Raw genomic sequence first — 19,338 nt, forward strand, 5'->3', positions numbered from 1 at the left:
GTGATTATATTAAAAATCCATGTTCTTAATGTTGACAAGGGTCCGGATTGAGCTACTTTTCAAATAAGTTATAATGGACCTTTTTTTTATTATTGATTACATGTCTCTTAAATCAAAGCACTTTATATGAAACATAACTAGTAAACACATCTCCAAAATAATGTGGTGGTGTATGAAAAAATATTTTTTTTTTTATTAAACAGGAGATATAGAAGTGTTTTGTGACATATGAAGTGTCACACAATCTGTTTGACTTCCAAACTTCTACTCATTAGGACTTTTTTTTTTTTTACTTCGTTCAAGTATGAACCCCTTTAACCTTTAATTCCTTATCTGATCTGAACAAGTTCCAACATTGAACTATCAGTTTATCCAAATAAAAAGACCTGTTTTCAAATGCATACCTGCCGATCATCAAAATGTACATTGAAATAGATCATGTCAAGAACTCATTTAGTCCTTCATCTTTTATTGAATTTAATTAATAGATTATAGGGCTTCAAAATAAATCCAAATTTTATAGTTATCACAATATGAGCTTTTTATCAAATTTAATCAAATCAATTTTTATCCCAAATTCAGCACTGTTTTCTCACTCAGCATGTTTACATTATACGCTCTGACACCGTTTCCATGCAGTCAGATGAAACTCGAGCTCTCTCCGCCCTCAGAGTAATTGTTGCATATTGAGTGGTTAAAATAAATTCTAGATTTATTTTAGATTCACGAGACATGTTGCCAACAGCTATAGCTGATGCTGATACGGATTCTTTAGAACAAGTTCACTTATCAAACTTCATATCATTATCACCATATTGAAAGTTACTATTGTGCATCACATTTTTTCCCTCATAAAGTGCAAGCTTGAGATAAAATACTTTGATACAAACACTTTTTAATTCAAGTGTTATTGCTCATATTTAAGCTTAAAGAAACTCACTGCATTTGTTTGGTATAACTTCCTCAAGTCAGTCTTTGTCACAAAGGTCACAAAGGTCAAAGAAAAGGTCACACAAAGGGGAAGTGTGTGCTCCATACTGTGTAGCTCTCTCATGAGTAATGCCTCTTTATCCTCCGGGCTCCTCTCTGTGTTTCCACTTCTCATGCAAAGCTGTCTGTTACATTAAAATGAAAAGTTACACATTGGTGCTGCTGACTTTAACAAGATTATCAGAGCTGTGTTCCTACTCACAGTTTCTGACTGCTAAAGCAAACAGTGACATAATCCTATTAACTGTGTCCCCACTTATTCCCGCTACTCCTTTAGACACGGACCCCTAACTCCATAATGTCATTATCTTCAGAGAGATAAAATAAACAGCAGGCTTTTCTAGACAACAGCTGAGTGCGGGAGTGGGCTCTCAGGTAGGCTAGTGAGAAACCGGCACAGTATTTTGAATAATCCACAGAAAACAAAGCTCATGTTCAGACTATTTGCACCAAATTTGTTAACATTAGAGACTGCACATTTTTATAAACTTTAAGTGCCTGACATTTTTTTTCAGAATTATAGGCAGGAGCCGAGTAATTCCCTTTATGTAAACACCAAGATCACTATTAATGGTCATATGGGGGTGCAAAAGAGCTCAATGAGAAATGTTCTTGGTGAATAGGTTACATTTCCCTTTAAAACATGGTTCCAATTCAAATGACTTATTATTATTATTATTATTTTTTAAGATTTAAGCCAAACCACAGAAAGCATACATTTCTCTCTGACAAAGCATCTTCCTCCTCAGCTCATCTGCTGGTGGGCTGGGTGAACAGCAGGGACTCTGCTATGTGGGATGGGGAGGGGGGGGGGGGTGCTAGTGTAACATCCCCTCTTTCATCCTCACACACCTCCCTCCAAACCTTTGCGCCGTGTGTCCGCTGCGTCGACCGCGTACACGAAGATGCTCCCGAGTGGTTGTGCTTTTTCTCTGAAAAAGGAATAATGGACGAGGGATTTGAAGGCATGGGTGCCCGTTGATTTAATGAAAAAGCATTTATGGATTGGAGCTCATCGCCGCCGGAGCAAACCTGGGGAGAGTCTGAGAGGTGAGGCGGCTTTATGATGCTGCAGCGGAAGTATATATCGCCCTAAAACACGAGCTAGTCCGCGGGGTTTGGCTAATTAAAAACGCCTTTTAGGTCAAAATACCGTTATTCTTTGTCATGTGTCATTTTCAGCCATTTATCAGAGATGGGTAGTTCATCCTCTGGGCTAATAAAGACCCACACAAGACATAATGTAGCCATATGCATGTTTCATGGCTCGGTGGATACAGGCAGTAGGGCCACTGGCGATGTAAATGTTTGACTTTAATGGCCACATTGCACAGGACATCACCCTTTTAATTTTGGGAAATACACGCTTCAGGAGGCTTATTTTGAACTAATGGGACATACATAGCGATGCAGTTGCTAGCAGGCTATTTAAAGGGACCCACATTTTTCATTCACACTGTAAATAGTAGGCCTTAAAGTATCTAAACATCACACACTCAAGTGGTATAGAAGCACCGTCTGTGCCACAACTAATGTTAAGCATATAACACAGTATAACAGTGAATGTTTAACATCCTCCACACACGGTGTCGTATTGAATGTAGGTTACTGCATCGCCAGCATCCCACACACACACACACACACACACACACACACACACACACACACACACACACACAGACTGTGGACCATCCATCCCACTAATATATCTGCACAGTCCACATTGAGATGTAATAATGACTCCCTGCCCAACACAATAATGCAACATGTGTAGGCTATTCATACACCTGGTGAACTTTAAAACCTTTGGCATGCACCAACTGTCTTTACATTTTCTGACCGTGCAGCTGTCACAGGAATTTACACAGGCTACCAATGCAATACTAAGTAATGGTTGGCTAAATACTTGGCTTTTAGTGGCACTGACATGCTGTAGTCTATACGCAGTGTTTTATTGTAGTGTATCTAAATTATTTAATATGTTTGAGATGTATATCTATCTGCAAATATTTAGGCTATATTATACTGTTTGGAGGTATAAAGGAAAATCAAGTCTGACATGAATCTTGAAGACGTGTGAGGATGATGTTGCGTTCTTTTGTAGAAAGTCTGTGAAATGGACGGCCATTTTTTTCTTCTGTATGTACTTTGTTAATTCTACAAGAGTAGCTGTTTTTGCTGTTTGTTTGTTTGTTTTGTTATACTGTACTGTGTAAAGGTGTGTATGACTCTACCAGGAAGAATAGCCCATGCATATGTTGGTGCTAATGGGGGATCCTAATAAAGAAAGAAAGAAAGAAAGAAAGTCTCCCCCTCATTGTTTGGTTATTGCCAAATTTAGGGAAGATAATTCAGGCATGTAAACATCTCCAGTTTAGACAACAAATGTTTGGGTATATTAAAGACCTGAGAGATGATCCCTGACCCCAAGTGGCTCCTCCTTTTCCCTCCAAATCTCTTCCTCCTCTCCCCTGCTGGGAATTCCTGATGACCCTCAATTCCCCACAGAGGTGCAAATGAGATCATGCTGTTATAATGAAAAGATAGAAGTGGCTTCTAAAGGAGCTCTCTGCCATTCAGAGTTATAAATCCAATTATTATGATAATTATTATGATAATTATTATGATCATCACACTGCAGTACAAGTCTCAGTTTTTATTTTAATAAACAATTTCTCTCTTTCTTTCTCATGTTTGCTGACAATGCTTCTTCTTTTGTTTCTCGTTGCAGTGCTGCAGTAGAGCAGACTTCATCCAAGATCACAGATCACATGACAGGTACTTCACTCATAACAGATATATCAAGGGTTGATTTAAAAAAAATAACTATCTGCTCATGTGTTTCTCTTTTGTCATTTTTTTCTAACAATCCTCTTTTTCCCTTCTGCTCAGATTTGTGTAGCGATGAAACAGACAACTCTCCTCCTCTCCAGCTTCACACACTCAAGCAGTTTGAACAGGTGAGAACTTTTAGTTTGACTTCTCGCCCAGTGTCTTGATATGAGTCACACTTGTCCATCAACACAAAGTCTCATTAAATGTGACATATGAAATCTGCTCTATGGTGCCCTCTTGTGGCTAAATTTATTTCTACACGAAGTCATGAGCTGTTGTGATGCGTTATCAATATCACTGGATGTTATTAGGATGGTCTTACCCCCCCCTGGAATATGTCTTTTTAAACAACTTTAAAGAAAATGTGAACTGCTGATAGTATCATATGGAAACAGCCTGAACCCTCCTGCTGCTTGAAGAGGGGAACATATGTATTTCTTATCAGTCAGTGCTGCACTATTATTTGAAATGGTGCCTGTTCTCCTTTACTAATACAAATGACAAAGAAGAGCAGCAATCTTCATCATTTATAAAAAAAAAAAAGAGTTAACAATTAAATATCCTGTTGCTCTATCTAGTCATTTGACAGATAAATCATTTGACATTTTTAGTGAGATACTCTCGTTAGCCTTGTTACTTTCCTGTGGAGGGTTAGATGTGAAGATTGAAACCACTCTTATGTCTCTGCATTATTTATGATTTAACCAGGATAAACTTAGTTTTCCATAAATACTGGAAACAAGGGGAAACACTTAAACTTTAGTGTAAATATAGGTAGTTAAATCTTTTATGTACTATATCTGCTTGTAACATTATACACTTATTTTAATTTTCAGACACAGTGTCTTAAAGCACACATACTTCCTCTGTATGACTGTTTACTGATCTTTTGTATTCCCGTGCAGTGTGTCTTTTACTGATAAGCTTTCACACCTCCTAAAACAGTTTGGACACAGACGGCTGATTATCCCCTTAAATAACCAAATTGTTTCCCACACATATACACGGTATCAGAATAAAACACAAGCGCAGCACTATAACTGTACCTTTAATGTTATTCTGGAGGTGCTGTTGAGCGCCGTCAAATCAGGAGGTGTCACCAGCCAGTCACGTAGCTGAAGTTACTGTCTGAGAGCCAGCACCAGGCGGACTCGAAGCTGGACTCACTTACCTGCTGCCAGCTCTTGGATGTGTCACTTTGACACCGAAATAAACACATTCCCACACACTGCACGCACACACTCGCACGCAGTCGTGACTGTCTGTTAGTCTTTGATGAGGGGGAGCTGAAAAGAGCCTCTGTCTGAGTGTATCATGTGTGGTGTTTAAAAACAACGTGATGTCATTCCTGATGTTACGTCGACACTCCGCCTGGCGCCTGTCCTATCTTTGCTCAGAATTATTTAGCATGTAGTGTAACACTCACTGAAGACATCCAGACTTAATGATGACTTAACTCGTCAATTTAATCAAAGATGGACTTTGACATGAAAATGAGTTTGAGCCAAGTGTGTTAGTGTTTTAAGATTAAGTGGAGCTTCTCTTCTCTCTTTATATCTTCGCCTCTGAGGGACATTCAGGGATTCTCCGCTCTTTGGGATTGAGGACAACTCTCTATTAATAGCACCGTGGTTCACAGCTACCAGGTCTCCTATGTCAGCCAACTTGTTTCCACTCACCTATCTGCCCACTAGGCCCTCTGTTTCTCATGCTCCTTAGTTTCTGACATTTAGCAGAACTGTATGACTACCATAGAAACAAGATAATAATGATAGTAATAAACTTTATTTATAGAGCATTTTTCAAAAACAAGTGAAAAGACACAAGTCATAAAATATTAAACAAGGCAAAGATTAAGAAATAACAATCACTTTAAGACATACAACACATTTAAAATAACTACAAAAGACATACAATACAAAACATTAAATTAAAATCAGGTAAGGCTCGCTGGTAAAAGTGTGTCTTAATTAAAGGGACTTAGATAAACTCAGAGTTAGACATGCCATAGAAGGGTTCACTTTCAAATGTCAAATTATTTAGACTTCAATCATGCTCTCGAGAGTGAAAGAGAGTGGGGAATGACATGCAGGAAAGGAGCCACAGGTTGGATTTGAACCCTGGCCACCCGCTCTTGTCATAAAAGTACAGGCTAGTGTTGTCAGCTGTTCCCTCAGGGCGCACTGGCCAAATGAACTGAACTTTAGGGTTGAATCGTGCTTGGGCACGGTACGGATGGCCAGTGTGACCGTGATGCCCTTAATGTACTTCAGACTCCCAATTAAAAAAATACATTACAAACAGGTAGGAATGTTGTTGTCAACTGGTAGATCGTAGATACAATGTAAATGACCTCCGATCTAACCCCTGACCTTTCTCTTCATGCTCCTGTTTGTTTCATTTGTCCCTCCTGTTTAGCACTGGAGTGAGATTTCCCTTCATAGCACAACTGCCTGTTAGCCCTGAGCCTCTTGACTCCCCCTCCAGCACAGTCCCTCCCCCTCTGTCTCCCCTTCCACACATTTCCCCAGGCAGTCTGGGATTCCAGGGATGTCTCCTGCAGTAAAATAAGCTCCTGTGCCATCCCCGCTCAGACCAGAACACACCATGGAGTTGACATGGTTACACCTCTGACCGCCTGGGCTGCAGAGTCGCCCTCTGCTCTGCAAAAAACCCTTTAGACTTTAGTGTGTGTGTGTGTGTGAATGTGTTTGTTTAGTGTGTGCTTTTGTAGATGGTATCCTGATAGCCTGTTAGAGGCCAGGATGCTTCTTTGTAAATAAGTTGTATATTTGGGACATTATGCTTTGGAGAAGGAGCTAGCATGTCTAACGGTTACCGGACTCTTAATCGCGGATACGCCTTGTCAGTGGCTGTCCATTAAACATGGACTCCGTATTCACCTGTGATACGGAGGGAATTTCCATTTCTGACCTATAACGGACATGTCGAGCAGTGTTGGTGCTCTCTGACCGTCATGTCTAACGGTTACCGTACTTTGTCACAGCACCTGAATGACCTGAAGAAGGAGAACTTCAGCCTCAAGCTCCGCATCTACTTCCTGGAGGAGAGGATACAGCAGAAGTATGAGGAGAGCAGCGAAGATGTCTACCGCACGGTGAGTAGGATGCTTCTCAATGAGCATGAGGATATGAATAGATACCTGATTGACAAGTGGTACATTTGGATGCTTAGCTGGACAGTAAGTGGTGTGGCTCTTGAGGGGCCAGGGGCCATATCTATAACAACAAAGTTATGAAGAATCATTGATTTTGTTCAAGGATTCAGCTCTGAGTGGAAAATCAAACAGTTCATTTGTGACTTTTTCATTCTTTTTTTTTTGATTCATCATCCAACGTTTTCTCAAAACTATCAAGGGTGTTTGAGTATGATCATTTGTTTAATCTTATTGTGTTCACCATTGTTATGTGGTGTTTTTATGTTTGGAGAACTGGGTGATAGGGAAATTGGTCTGAATCTAAATCTTGCAGTATCGTACACGGGCATGTTATCCAAGAGTTACTGATCCACATCCACTGTTTGTTTGCCCAGCTGTCCCCCTCATTTGTTAGTTGAGGTGATGGGACCTGCCTTGTGTTTGTATTACTAAGTGCTTGTTGTTGTTTGATGTGGCTGCACAGTCAAGGACTACACATTTACAAAGGCTTTGCTCAGGAAATTATATTAATTTCAGTTTGTGGGTACCTAGCTCTCATCTGTTTTTATGTGCTTTTTAAAAAAAATTTATTCACACATCTCTAGGATACTTTATTCTCTCAAGTTAGACAGTGTGCTAAGTATACCGACCAGTAAATAAGATTACCAAAGTCTATGGCTGTAGACCTAGACCAAGCAACCTCTGCTGTTGGATTATGAAGCCAATGGGCAAGTGCAAAAAACTGCAGTTCCTTACTTGTCCTCTTGGGGCTGGCTCCAAAAGCCCCGGAGGTCAGATTCACACCCACTCTTAATTCTAACATGCCCATTTTGATAGCAGAAATACAAATGTTTACAGCCTGGTACAAAAAAACAACGATTGTACACGGGTGAATTTCTTTATAGCTCCCGTGTTTTGATTTTATGAAGGAAAATAGTTTTGCATGACTGATACAACTGCACGAAAGTTTGTTGTATCTGTTTGCTAGGAGGCTTTTGGGCCCACCTCTTTGTCTGTTACTATGTTGAGGTTGAGACAGCATTTTCAATATGGCGGCATCCATTGTTAGGCTACAAAACAACATCAAACAAAACAGTACTAATTGATTTATTCAAAGCAACTTTGTGTCAGTTACATCTCTTATTATCCTTTAACTGCTTTATGCTGCGATGCTACTTTATCCAACTGTCTGTTTTTCCCTTTGGCCAATTAACTTCCATTCACGTTACCCTCGTGTTATATCATGTGTTCAAAAGTGAGTCAATTTCCAGGGAAATCTGTTAAGAGGTATTTCTTAAAACATTTATATTTGGCACCTTGAGCACTTATTGTATCACATGATACGTTTTGTCTGACCCCTCCTCAGTTCTTTTATGGTACTAACGAAAGTAAATCTGTTGCACCAGTCAGCATTTTCAAAGGGCTTAAAGTTCATGTAAAAATCCATTGTCAGTGTCTTTTATCTACTCTTGCACTAAAGCAAATACAGCTGATCAATTTTGCTGTGGAAACATTTTTGTGTGTCAGAATTCGACTATTGATCCACATTCTATGTAGCTGCTTTGTAAATGCCCTGAAAGGTTCTTCAGGTACGTTATGGCGTTACATTGGGCCACTGACAAGGTCTCTACACTGACAAGGAGACCTTTTAAAATATGCAACTATATCATTTGAATCAACATTTTATGTCAGAGCGAGCAAAGCACTAGTGCTAGATTGGTACCTGTCAAAATACCCTCAGCTGGGGTAATTAGATGAATATATGGAGGTTAAATGCTTGATTTCATTTCATTTGTGAAAATACTGATTTTAAATTGCATTTCATTCAGGTAAAGTTTTTTCATTGTTGTTTATATTGAGGCAACAGTGATCGTCGAAGACTTTAAGTTCTTCTGTTGAATGAAAAATGTTGTGTTACTCTGGTCATGTCTCCAGAATTGAGTCACATAGCCAGCGGTGTAGCATGAAATAATGGACTGTGTGCTCTACTCCAGGCCCCACGATACGATATTATCGCGATACTTGAGTCATGATACGAGATTTTAAACATTTGCGATATGCTGAGAATCGCGATACAATATATTGCGATTCAACTTTTATAACTGCATATGTTGTCCACAAAACTAAACTAAATCAAGAACTGCTTGGTCAAATAAGAAAACATTCTCAGTCTATTAATCTCACTTAAGTCTTTTTATTTCTACACAAGGGGAGTCCTTCCCACAGACTGACCAACACTGTGATAAAACTAAAACCCTGTAAAAGGCTGCATGAACTTCACAATCTGATCTGTTGGTATTTCAGGCTAATCCAACTTGAACATGATTTTTTTTTCTAAAAATCTTCATACCCCTCACCAGAGAGTCTATTATTCACTTAATTACACACACATACATAAAACATGAATATACCCCTTTTCTGGCCTGTGCTCACTGTAATTGTCTCTTGTCTTGCAAAAATGTTTTAATAATATTAAGATAAAATATAGATACTTGGCGGCCATGAAATGATATAATATCGCCACACAAAATATCGCGATACTATGCTGAATAAATGTTTTCCCCCACCTCTAGTGTACTCTGAACTAAGTCACATTGAGGTTCAGCTGTTGACTGTTTTCATGAGTCAGCCAGCTTTTAAAACTCTGCTCCCTCTTTCACCCTTCATTTGAAATCCTTTCTTTTTTCATTCATTATTTATTTTTGGGGCTCTTTTTGCCTTTATTCTAGAGGACAGGATTGTGGATAGAGAAGGAAATTGAGAGGGCAGAGTAGAAAATGTCATGTGGGGAAAGTGCTGAGGGTCGGAGTTCAACTAAGGAGGGGTGCAATGTAACCAACCGGCACCCCATTCCCTTTTTAACTTAAAAAAAAACATTTGTTATCCAAATAACAAACTGACAGTGACTGACAGTTTGATCCAGCCAATAAAGACCTGAGTGTCTGTCACTGATCCTCTACAATCTGCTGTGATTGAAGAACTGATCTCATATCATATAGACTGGATTTAATACTGAAGCTTCACAATCTCTCACTGTCATTGTTCAAAAGTCGATCAGTATAATCACATTATCTTTTGTGTCTCAATTTTTGTGAAGAAGTTGTTACCTGACCTGCTCTGCTGGTTGAGTGTGTGTGTGTGTGTGTGTGTGTGTGTGTGTGTGTGTGTGTGTGTGTGTGTGTGTGTGTGTGTGTGTGTGTGTGTGTGCGTTCCTGGCTTCTCTCCAAAGCCTTTCAGTGTAATACAGTACAGACGAGGTGTGTGGTGGTCCTGAGCACATACTGATCTCTCTCTCTGAGCTCCACAGACTCTATTTATAGATCAGGGACATTTGTTTATCACATGTGTTCATTTGATTGCAATACAAAACATCACTGTTTTTGTGTATGTAATTCAAGTAATATCACCAAAGCAAAGGAAATGCTATGATGTGATATAGAAAGATTAATGACCTCTTGAAAAGATCAAATGACAATATGTCAACATAATCAAGTTATATAAGCGGATCATTTCGATTTGTTAAAAAAAAAGAGTCTGTCCAGAAATGAAAAAGCGAAAACAAAAATGTAAAAAAAGAAATTTGGAAATTAATCAGCCAGTTTGCAGAACACTCGTTTCACTTCAGGTGAAGAAAATCCTCCCTTTTCGTTTTCAATGATATGGATTATTGTTGAAATGTTGATAGCAGGGAGGGAGAGAAAGCTGGTCGAGTTACGCAGCTGGAGACGTGATGTACTTCACTGTCTGTTCATGAGCGTGTGTCAACAGAAACACTGAGTGTGTTTCTGATGTAGACACAACCAGACCAGGGAGGCCAACCCAGTGCTGTTATGTTTGTTTCTTTTATGGATGGTTATGGTAGTTTATCTTCATTATTTGAATTTATTAATATTGCATGATATGCTTCTGACAACTCAACTGAAATTGGAAACTAAAAGTCAAAATGACAAAAATAAAAACTAAAGAAAAATCATAAACTATGATAACCTCGGTCCAGATTTTGTCGTAATGAAACATCTCTGTTCTCATTAGAGCGTAGAAATATTTCAAAAAGCTTAAAGAAGAGTGCTTTAGTGCCATATCTTTCCCCATTATGGTAAGGGTAAGGGAATGTCACTCCTGATACTTAAACCCAACTAAGGAAAGGGACAAGCAGCAGACAATCAGAGTTTGCAGAAGGAGGATTTGTAATGTTGTTGCCAAACCAGAAGAGATTCTTTTCTCAGCATGTGTATCTTTCATCTTTTTCTTCATGAACAAACGCAGTAGTTTCCTGTTATTTATTGACTCATTCTCAACTGCTGTCTGTTTCATGTTGATCCATATTTTGTGTTGTTTCAGGCATTCAAACCTTTGTCAATAGCTTATAAATAGATTAAGGAAACTTTATTTTCTATGTATTATTGTATTATTATTATTATTGATGCAAAGTAATATGAATCCATATCTCCTGAAATGCACTGCAGCCAAAGTAATGAGTCGGTTTCTGCAGTTTTCAGTGACCTCAAACATGTGGACGACATGAAAAGAACAACCCATGAGTGCTGCAGGTGTGTTTGGTCAGTGGACGTCGACACTTCTGTCAGTGTTTCAGTGCAGTCGTCTCTCTGGACGGGTTATTAGGGGATCTGTGTTGCTGAGGGCTGGCGGGCCAGCAGAGGCCAGAATAGCAGGTGCACCGTGATGGAAGTCTATATTTAGAGCTGTTTTTCAAGACGGGCAAATGTCTCTCTTTACTGTAAGCCAAGTTGTTTACATACGCACACTCAGTGGAATACATGTGCCTCTTACTGCTGTGTAACATTATTCATAATTAAAGCATTCAGATGGATCTTAGCTTCATCAGCTATGCAGACCAACACGTCTGCTCAGAGTTACATAAGCTATAGTCTATAAGTCTATAATAAATTGTTTTCAATATTTGCGTTTATTTAAAGTATTTTACAAGCCCCCAAAAATGTTGAAAAAATATGAAATCTGACTATAAAAAAGTTGTATTATTTCACGTGGAAATCAGTCCCTGGATTCTTTCAGAAACTGTGATTTATTCTGACCGCTCATTTAGATTTCATTTAGATTTCACAAGCTTCATAAACTACACCGTGTTAATTGAAACAAACACATTTCCCATATTCTTTGGTCAGACAGCTGACTTTAAACACGCTGAAATCCCTTCTAACATATACTAACACTTCTAACTATACATTACATAACTTTCTGAAGCTTGCAGCAACCTCAATGACAAATAATGATAAAGTCTGTTATTTCAGTGACAGATATCAATTACCAATTCTGATCTTTGGTTGCTGTTTATTCTGTATTATATTATCTTACATTGGTTTCATGGATACTGTAATGGGCATCATGTACTTTATTATTTACACTATTCAATTATACATATAAATAATTGATGGATTGATACTGAAAATTGGTCACTTTTTGGATCAGAGACAGAGAAACATGTGTGGAGGGAGGTTGTGCTTTTGTCACGTGCAAAAACGACTGTGTGTAGTCGCTAGCAGAATGTGTGTGTCGAGCTCTCGTGCCTTGCAGGAATATGCTTATGGGATGATTTCAGCCTGCAAGTGTTTGTGCACGTGCAGCTCTAAGTGTAGGGGACAGAGGGAGGTCAACACACTGAGACATGCACGAACAGGCAATAAGACATGTCTGAATAGAAAGGAGAGTAGAAAAAAAGCAGGAAGAGAAGAGACACAGCAACCCGACCAAAACGGGGGACAAGAGAATGTGGACAATTTATGGAGATAAAAAGGAGCTAAGCTGTTGTGTTTAAAGGTGATAAAACCAGAGAGAGCGCAGCTTTCTGATCCAAGTCCAGCAGACAGACAGATAAACCTTTGTCTCCCTACTCTCTGGGGTCAGGATGGAAAAAATAAGCCCCTCAGTTCACACTTTGTAAATCCTCTGTCCCCTAGCCCCACAATGTTAGAGCCAGGATTGTCCATAAAATGTCCCCCGTGGACCTGGGCAGGTAAACAAACTGTGGAGTTTAGCCTTTGGCCTCAGGGCCGAGTATCTAAGCTGTTCTGAATTCTTCAGCTCTAAATATAGAAGTCGTGGCAGCTCGGTCAGATATTGAGGATACACAACACCCAGCAGCTCCAATTCACACAGCAGAGACAGAAAGATCAGGCTGCGATGAAGACATGTGAAGAGGACATGTGAGGAAGAAGAATGAACAAGTAAAAAAACAACATACAGGGTGTGAGATATCTCAAAACCTCAGACTCTGTTGTCTTTATTATGCTCTGTCATTTAACCTCAAGTATTCAGTCCTTATACTGATTCAGGTGTTCTTTGTCTCTGCGGTACAGAACAAGCTTTGCTATCAATTACATACTTGTTTTTTTAACAGATGGAATAAGGGTGTCTGTCAAGATGTCCCAAGTGAATAAGATTCAGCTTTATTGACAGACATCATAACTTTTGTAATTGAACCTTATCAAATGTACTTCTGTATAAAAGTGACTAATTTTTTTGAGGATCAAAGCACAATTGCAACTCTTGGCTCTGTCAAGAACCTCAGTAAGCCATGACAATTGGCCAGCATGCACAAAATCAATCTTAGCAATCTTTCAAGACTCTGAAACTAAGTGGTTCACTAAAATGGAATGCAGCCATTATTAGTGTTTTCATTTGTATCTGTGCTACGACAAGCCTAAAGTCTGCTATAATAAAGGTGTAAAGGCCTGAACCGGCACACCTGTTTTCAATTATGATGGCTGATTACACTCCTGTCTGTCCTGAGAGGAGACCTAATCAGCCAATTAAGTGAAAACACCTGGCTGAGCAGTGGGATAATATTCATATATTCTATGTTAATAGACAGTTTCATAACCTGCACTGTCAATGCTTGTCATTATGATTGTTTAAGCTTTGTTGGTGATTTACAAAAGATATGTTCACTTTATTGACAGTCCACTTTTGGTGTTTCTACATCCTGAGCTTTTACTTGGAAAAATGGATCTGTGCTGATTGTGGAGGAGCCGATGTTTGACAATGATGACGACTGACCTTCCTTCCTTTATGTGTTGCAGAACATCGAGCTGAAGGTGGAAGTAGAGAGCTTGAAGCAGGAGCTCCATGAGAAACAGCAGCTTCTGGATAAAGCTCTGTAAGTCCACAAACATGAATCATTTCACCCCCTGTGGTTTCAATGGTTTCCCAGTTTTTAAGTGTCAGTATTGGTTTTAAAACAACTTAGTCTATAATAATAAAGGAACAATCGACCAATGTCAGTGTCCTTAAAAGTATCTCAGTATAAAAGGTCCTTCCTGCTCTTTAACATCAGTACTAAATCACAGACTCAACAGGCAGGTATTGACTGCCGAGCATTATGAAAAACCGAATAATTCCAATATTGTTTGCCTGCATATGATTTGATAAATACAGTACAGAGTGTACTGGTTGGAAGATACATCTCCATCTGTGGCTGATGAGGAGTAATTGTGTCCCCTCTAGAGTTCTCATCTTCAACATGGTCCGGTCTTAACTGTGCTAACACCTCACATCTCTCGCAGCTCGTATGACACGCAGCAGCTGCTGGAGATAATGCTCTCACACGCAAACCTTCATGGATTTCAAGTGCAACCCACAGCTTTAAACCCCTGACATGTTTCAAAATTCTTGTGAGGGATTATTGTAGACGCACTGTGAAAAGGGTTAGGGTTGTTAATGTGACAAGATAATGAGACAGACTTTTAATTAAACGTTTTTTACCAGTATATGTTAGAGATCCAAGGCCTTTGAACGCTGAGTCCGTTGTTTTTTGTCCAAAATTGCTGCAGGTGAAAAAAGAAATGCAATCTCATGTTAATCATGTTTGACTTTTGTCCATTATTATTCTTCATGCAACAGGTTTGATTTTTTTTACATTTTTAGTATCCATCCCTGTGTGTGTGTGTGTGTGTGTGTGTGTGTGTGTGTGTGTGTGTGTGTGTGTGTGTGTGTGTGTGTGTGTGTGTGTGTGTAGTGTTACCTACCTCAAACATGCTGCCAAGGAGTAATAGAACCACAAAATCAATCACTGCTTGATGAGAACAAGACATCACTGAAAATTCTCGCAATTAATAGAAAATAAACACATCGGACTCAGTGTGGAAGGTTTCTGTATGTAACATGTTTTATCAGATTACGGATCCAAAAGACGCAGCTGAAAAAAAGGACTGTACAAAGGCCTTCACTCATGCTAGAGAAACACACGTATTCTGTCTGTGTACTTCTGATTTGATATAGTTTATATAGTGGTTTTGTTTGAAGCATGGGTAACTCGGGTAATAATCACTGGGTAGTTAGCATGGTGGCATTTCAGAGACAGCCGTGTGTTACTGCTGAAATGGACAGATGCTGCTTAAAGGTCAGAGCTGTTGACCTTTAATAGTCCATCACCAGCAAAGTGTTGGAAATGATAAATGATAAATTTGTCTAACTGCTCTGTATTTCAGTTGCTGTTGTCACTCCCTCGCTGCACATCCTGTACTATAGTTAGAGTACATACATTTGATGTTAACCAATGCTGTGACCAGAGATGATTCTGAACGGTAATTGTTACCTTGTTAGCCTTAGAGTATTTACAGAACAAAAATTGTTTGCGGTGCTCTTTGGATTAGGAAACGACACAAATCACAAGAAAAGCTACATGGTACTTCTAACAAAAATTGCTAATGTGAACCTTATACGTAAGTGTGTTTCAGCATCAAGCATTTATCAGTGTGATGACAATGTATTGAGACTAAAATAAAGCTTAAATGTTTAAAATAGAGAACCTTGGAGTTTGTCTTGAGATTAGAAACTGTTTTCTATTTTTTGGCCCCAAACTTATTACCAATTTTTATTTTCAAGAACCAAGTGTTTTTGCAATTGATGATTGCAAACTATCAGCTGTAAGGTTGGGCAAATTAACAATTTCTGCCTGCCTCTCAACAATGCTGATTCTTGCTGTTTTGGACATCAACCTTATTGAAAGCAAAGTCTGCCACTGTCAGGATCAATAACGGTTTAACTGAGAGCATCAACAAAAAACATCTAACAACAAAAAATGCAAAATTAATACAAAATTATTTGTACTGAAAAATGTTGCCAACAGACTGAGATGACTGAAATGTCTTTGTCCTGGCTTCTTGTAAAGAAGTTGGCACTAAGGACGTAGGTCTTGTCTTCCTCACATAAAGAAACATTTGTCTCTGACACAGACTGGTTCAAAATATCTCAGTTATTTGAGCTGTTGCATTTGGTGGACGGAGTTAAAAACGTATGTAGAGAGGGTCCAGAACAGGACTGGTGGCGACACAGTGGCGTGTGCCATTCTGGGAACACAAATTCTGGGATAGTGTCGACTGACTAAATGACAGATGCTCGCACAGTTAGGGTCAGAAGATGTTAGGGGAATGCTTACATCATGATACATTTAATGTGGATTTTGGGAGGAAATTAAAAAAACAACAACACAAAGAATAGTAGTAAAGGCTTAAGTCCAGACTTATAGGTCTTAAAATACACTGTTAATGTTCATCAGGCCTTTTATAACTTTCAGTCTGTGTGAACATCACGTCTGTAAGAATACATGTTGAAAATAAAAGCCTCAACATGGGCGCAGCAACTTACTTAATCTATGCTATAAGTGGAGGGGTGTTGGGTATCCCATGAGCAATATGTCACAACAGGGAAGTGATGACATCATATCATTGGCACCATCATGTCCGTGTCTGCTCGGACTATATTTGTATTTGTGTGTGTAGTTGTATACACTCTCGTGATTAGCGCTCATGTTGTTTCACTCTGTGTTTAATAGCATAACAGCAGAGAGCTTAACCAATCACAATGAGGCAGAGCTGCAGAGGCGCTGTCAGGAGCGACAGCAGGAAATCGATCACATGCAGCAAGTGCTTGAGACCAAGATTCAACTCCTGCAGGAGGTTTGATCACTCGCACATTCAGCCAGTTAGTATTTTTAAGTTGTCTCAAATTTTCAAATCCTAACTTTCTACATGTGCGTATCCAGGAGGCCCAGCTAGCACGCAGCGAGGCTGATCGCATGGCCTCACTGGCTGGATCACACTCCCAAGCCTCCCTCCTGTCCCTCGACATCCCCATGGAGGATATCCCCGAGGACGAGAGGCCACTGAGCATCCATTTCCCGTCAGGCACCAACAAAGACAGGTGCAAAAAACAACAACACATCAATCAGCATTAATATCAAACAACCAAATCCACCTTCATGTCTAACTGAAGATATCTCTGACTTTATTCAGGTTGATAGAGGAGCTGACTAAAGAGCTTTGCTCCAAGGAGGCGATCATCACAGAGCTGAGCGGAGATAAGACAACTCTCACACTGAGAGTGGGGGAGCTGGAGGGACAAGTTCAGGAGTTGTCTTCATCTCTGCTGCAGAAAGACAAGGATGTGGAGGTATAACACATTTTGATTCCTCTTTACCTATTCTCAAAATGTGTCTTCTGGCTTCTCTGAAGCACCCATGAACCTTTCATTAATGTATTTGTGTCAGCTAGTTATCCCCTCTATATGCATTAGGGGGGAAATAGTCAAACCCTGAATGATTCATATATTTATATAAACCTTCTAACATTACTGCACTCCTCTGGACCACCGTGTCTCCTCCAGACTTATATTCCAAAGAGAGGCTCCTGAAGCCACATGTGTGACATTCCTTAACCTCATTTTAACAACGATGCATGTAGGTCATCAGAGCTATTTTCATGCCCAAACTACTGTTAAAACAAACACAACTGGGGCGCTGGTGGGGCAGTGGTTAGTGCACGCGCCCCATGTATGGAGGCTTTAGTCTTCAAAGCGGGCGGCCCAGGTTCGAATCCCGCCTGTGGTTCCTTTCCTGCATGTCATTCCCCACTCTCTCTCTCTCCATGATTTCCAACTCCATTGGCCTATCTTTCCATCAAAGGCACAAAAAGCCCTAAAATAAACCTTTAAAAAAAAAAAAAAAAAAACTACACTGCATGTACATCTTTAAAGGCAAACACCCTTTCCCCACCCATGTATGAATGTTTTAATTTATGATCTGTGAATAAATTCATGTAGATGAATTCTACGTCATTAAAGTTGTAACTATCCTTTCCTGTTTCAGTATGTGCTAACCTTCAGATAATATATAACAGTCTGATTTATAGTCTCTCTCCTTTATGACAGTATTATCAGGAGGAACTCGGTCAAGAAAGACTGCGCATAGAACAGGAGATGCAGGTAAGAAAAGTTTTGGTTTTTAATATAAAAGTGGAACCAGCCCACCTGAATTAAAGTCAGTGTGTAAAACATCTTCACATGTTATTATAGAGCTCTCCACTAAGTGTCAGAGCAGCATCACTCTTCTCATTGTTTCATCTCAGACTCACTCTGCCTCCTTATGGACAAGTCAAGCACAGCAGTTTCACACAAGGGCTGACAAGTAAAGATAAAGAATGACTTGTTTAAATCATGTTCAGGCCACTAATTGTTTCAATGAATGTACCTCATTATTATTATTATTATTATTATTATTATTATTATTATTATTATTATTATTAATAATAATAAAAGGAGACCAGAGTTTGTCTTGTTCACATCTCATTGGCTGATGCAGTAGCATGTGTTGATGACCTTTCCTCTAAAAGGAACAAATAGAAGAAAAAAAAGCTTTTTACTGTAATGCTGAAATGGATACAGCATCATGTGAGGCTTTCAATAAAAGTCCGTCTTACAGAGGGTTTATCTCATCACACAAAGTGGAAGAATCTCATTACATTTACAGGCTTTAGCTGCTCTCACATCCCCAAGGACACATTTCCTCCTGATGCATAATTAAAGACAAATGGAGGGAGACACTTACATGATGCCAGCTCCTCCTACTCACAGAAAATATTCTGCAACTAATAACCATAACCATAGTCAGCCTTTTTAGTCATCTTGTTGGTGCTGTGCTGTTTCATGTTTTTTTTTCTGATCGGATCACAGTTGCAAACATATTTGTCGTTGTGTACGTTTTCCACAAGCAGTGCTTTGTTTTCAGGGCCCTTGTGACTGTGTTTTAACTTGTAAATCAGTTGCAGGATGCAAATGCAGGCTCGGTACTCAAATTTCAGGTTGGCTGAAAGTGTGTTCTTGTCATAGATATTCCGTACTGTGTGTGCAAATCTTTAGTCACTAAGGATATAAGCTGTGGTTGGTTAGTATTAAAGATAAAAATGGTTTAGTTACTTTAGAGGTTCTTTTGGTTTTTGGATGTGTTAAATTGCAGGTTAGGATGCCAAGTACATAGAGGGAAGTTACAGCTTTCTAGATGCACAGCGTGTATAGAGACAGGGGGAGCTCTACATTCTGTACAC

General features: G+C 39.3%; 1 protein-coding gene across 1 annotated transcript in view; it reads left to right on the forward strand.

Moving 5' to 3' along the window:
* Positions 1–6,413: 6,413 nt before the first annotated feature.
* LOC132978526 (myomegalin-like) overlaps positions 6,414–19,338 on the forward strand; it is a 39,515-nt gene continuing 26,590 nt past the window's right edge. Inside the window, exons 1-6 of the mRNA XM_061043730.1 lie at positions 6,414–6,943; positions 14,041–14,117; positions 16,794–16,917; positions 17,004–17,161; positions 17,254–17,410; positions 18,167–18,220. Of these exons, the coding sequence (XP_060899713.1) occupies positions 6,803–6,943; positions 14,041–14,117; positions 16,794–16,917; positions 17,004–17,161; positions 17,254–17,410; positions 18,167–18,220 (711 nt within the window). The 5' untranslated portion in view covers positions 6,414–6,802. The remainder of the gene's footprint in view (positions 6,944–14,040; positions 14,118–16,793; positions 16,918–17,003; positions 17,162–17,253; positions 17,411–18,166; positions 18,221–19,338) is intronic.

Source organism: Labrus mixtus, chromosome 8 (genome assembly GCF_963584025.1).
Source record: "Labrus mixtus chromosome 8, fLabMix1.1, whole genome shotgun sequence".
NCBI lineage: Eukaryota > Metazoa > Chordata > Actinopteri > Labriformes > Labridae > Labrus > Labrus mixtus.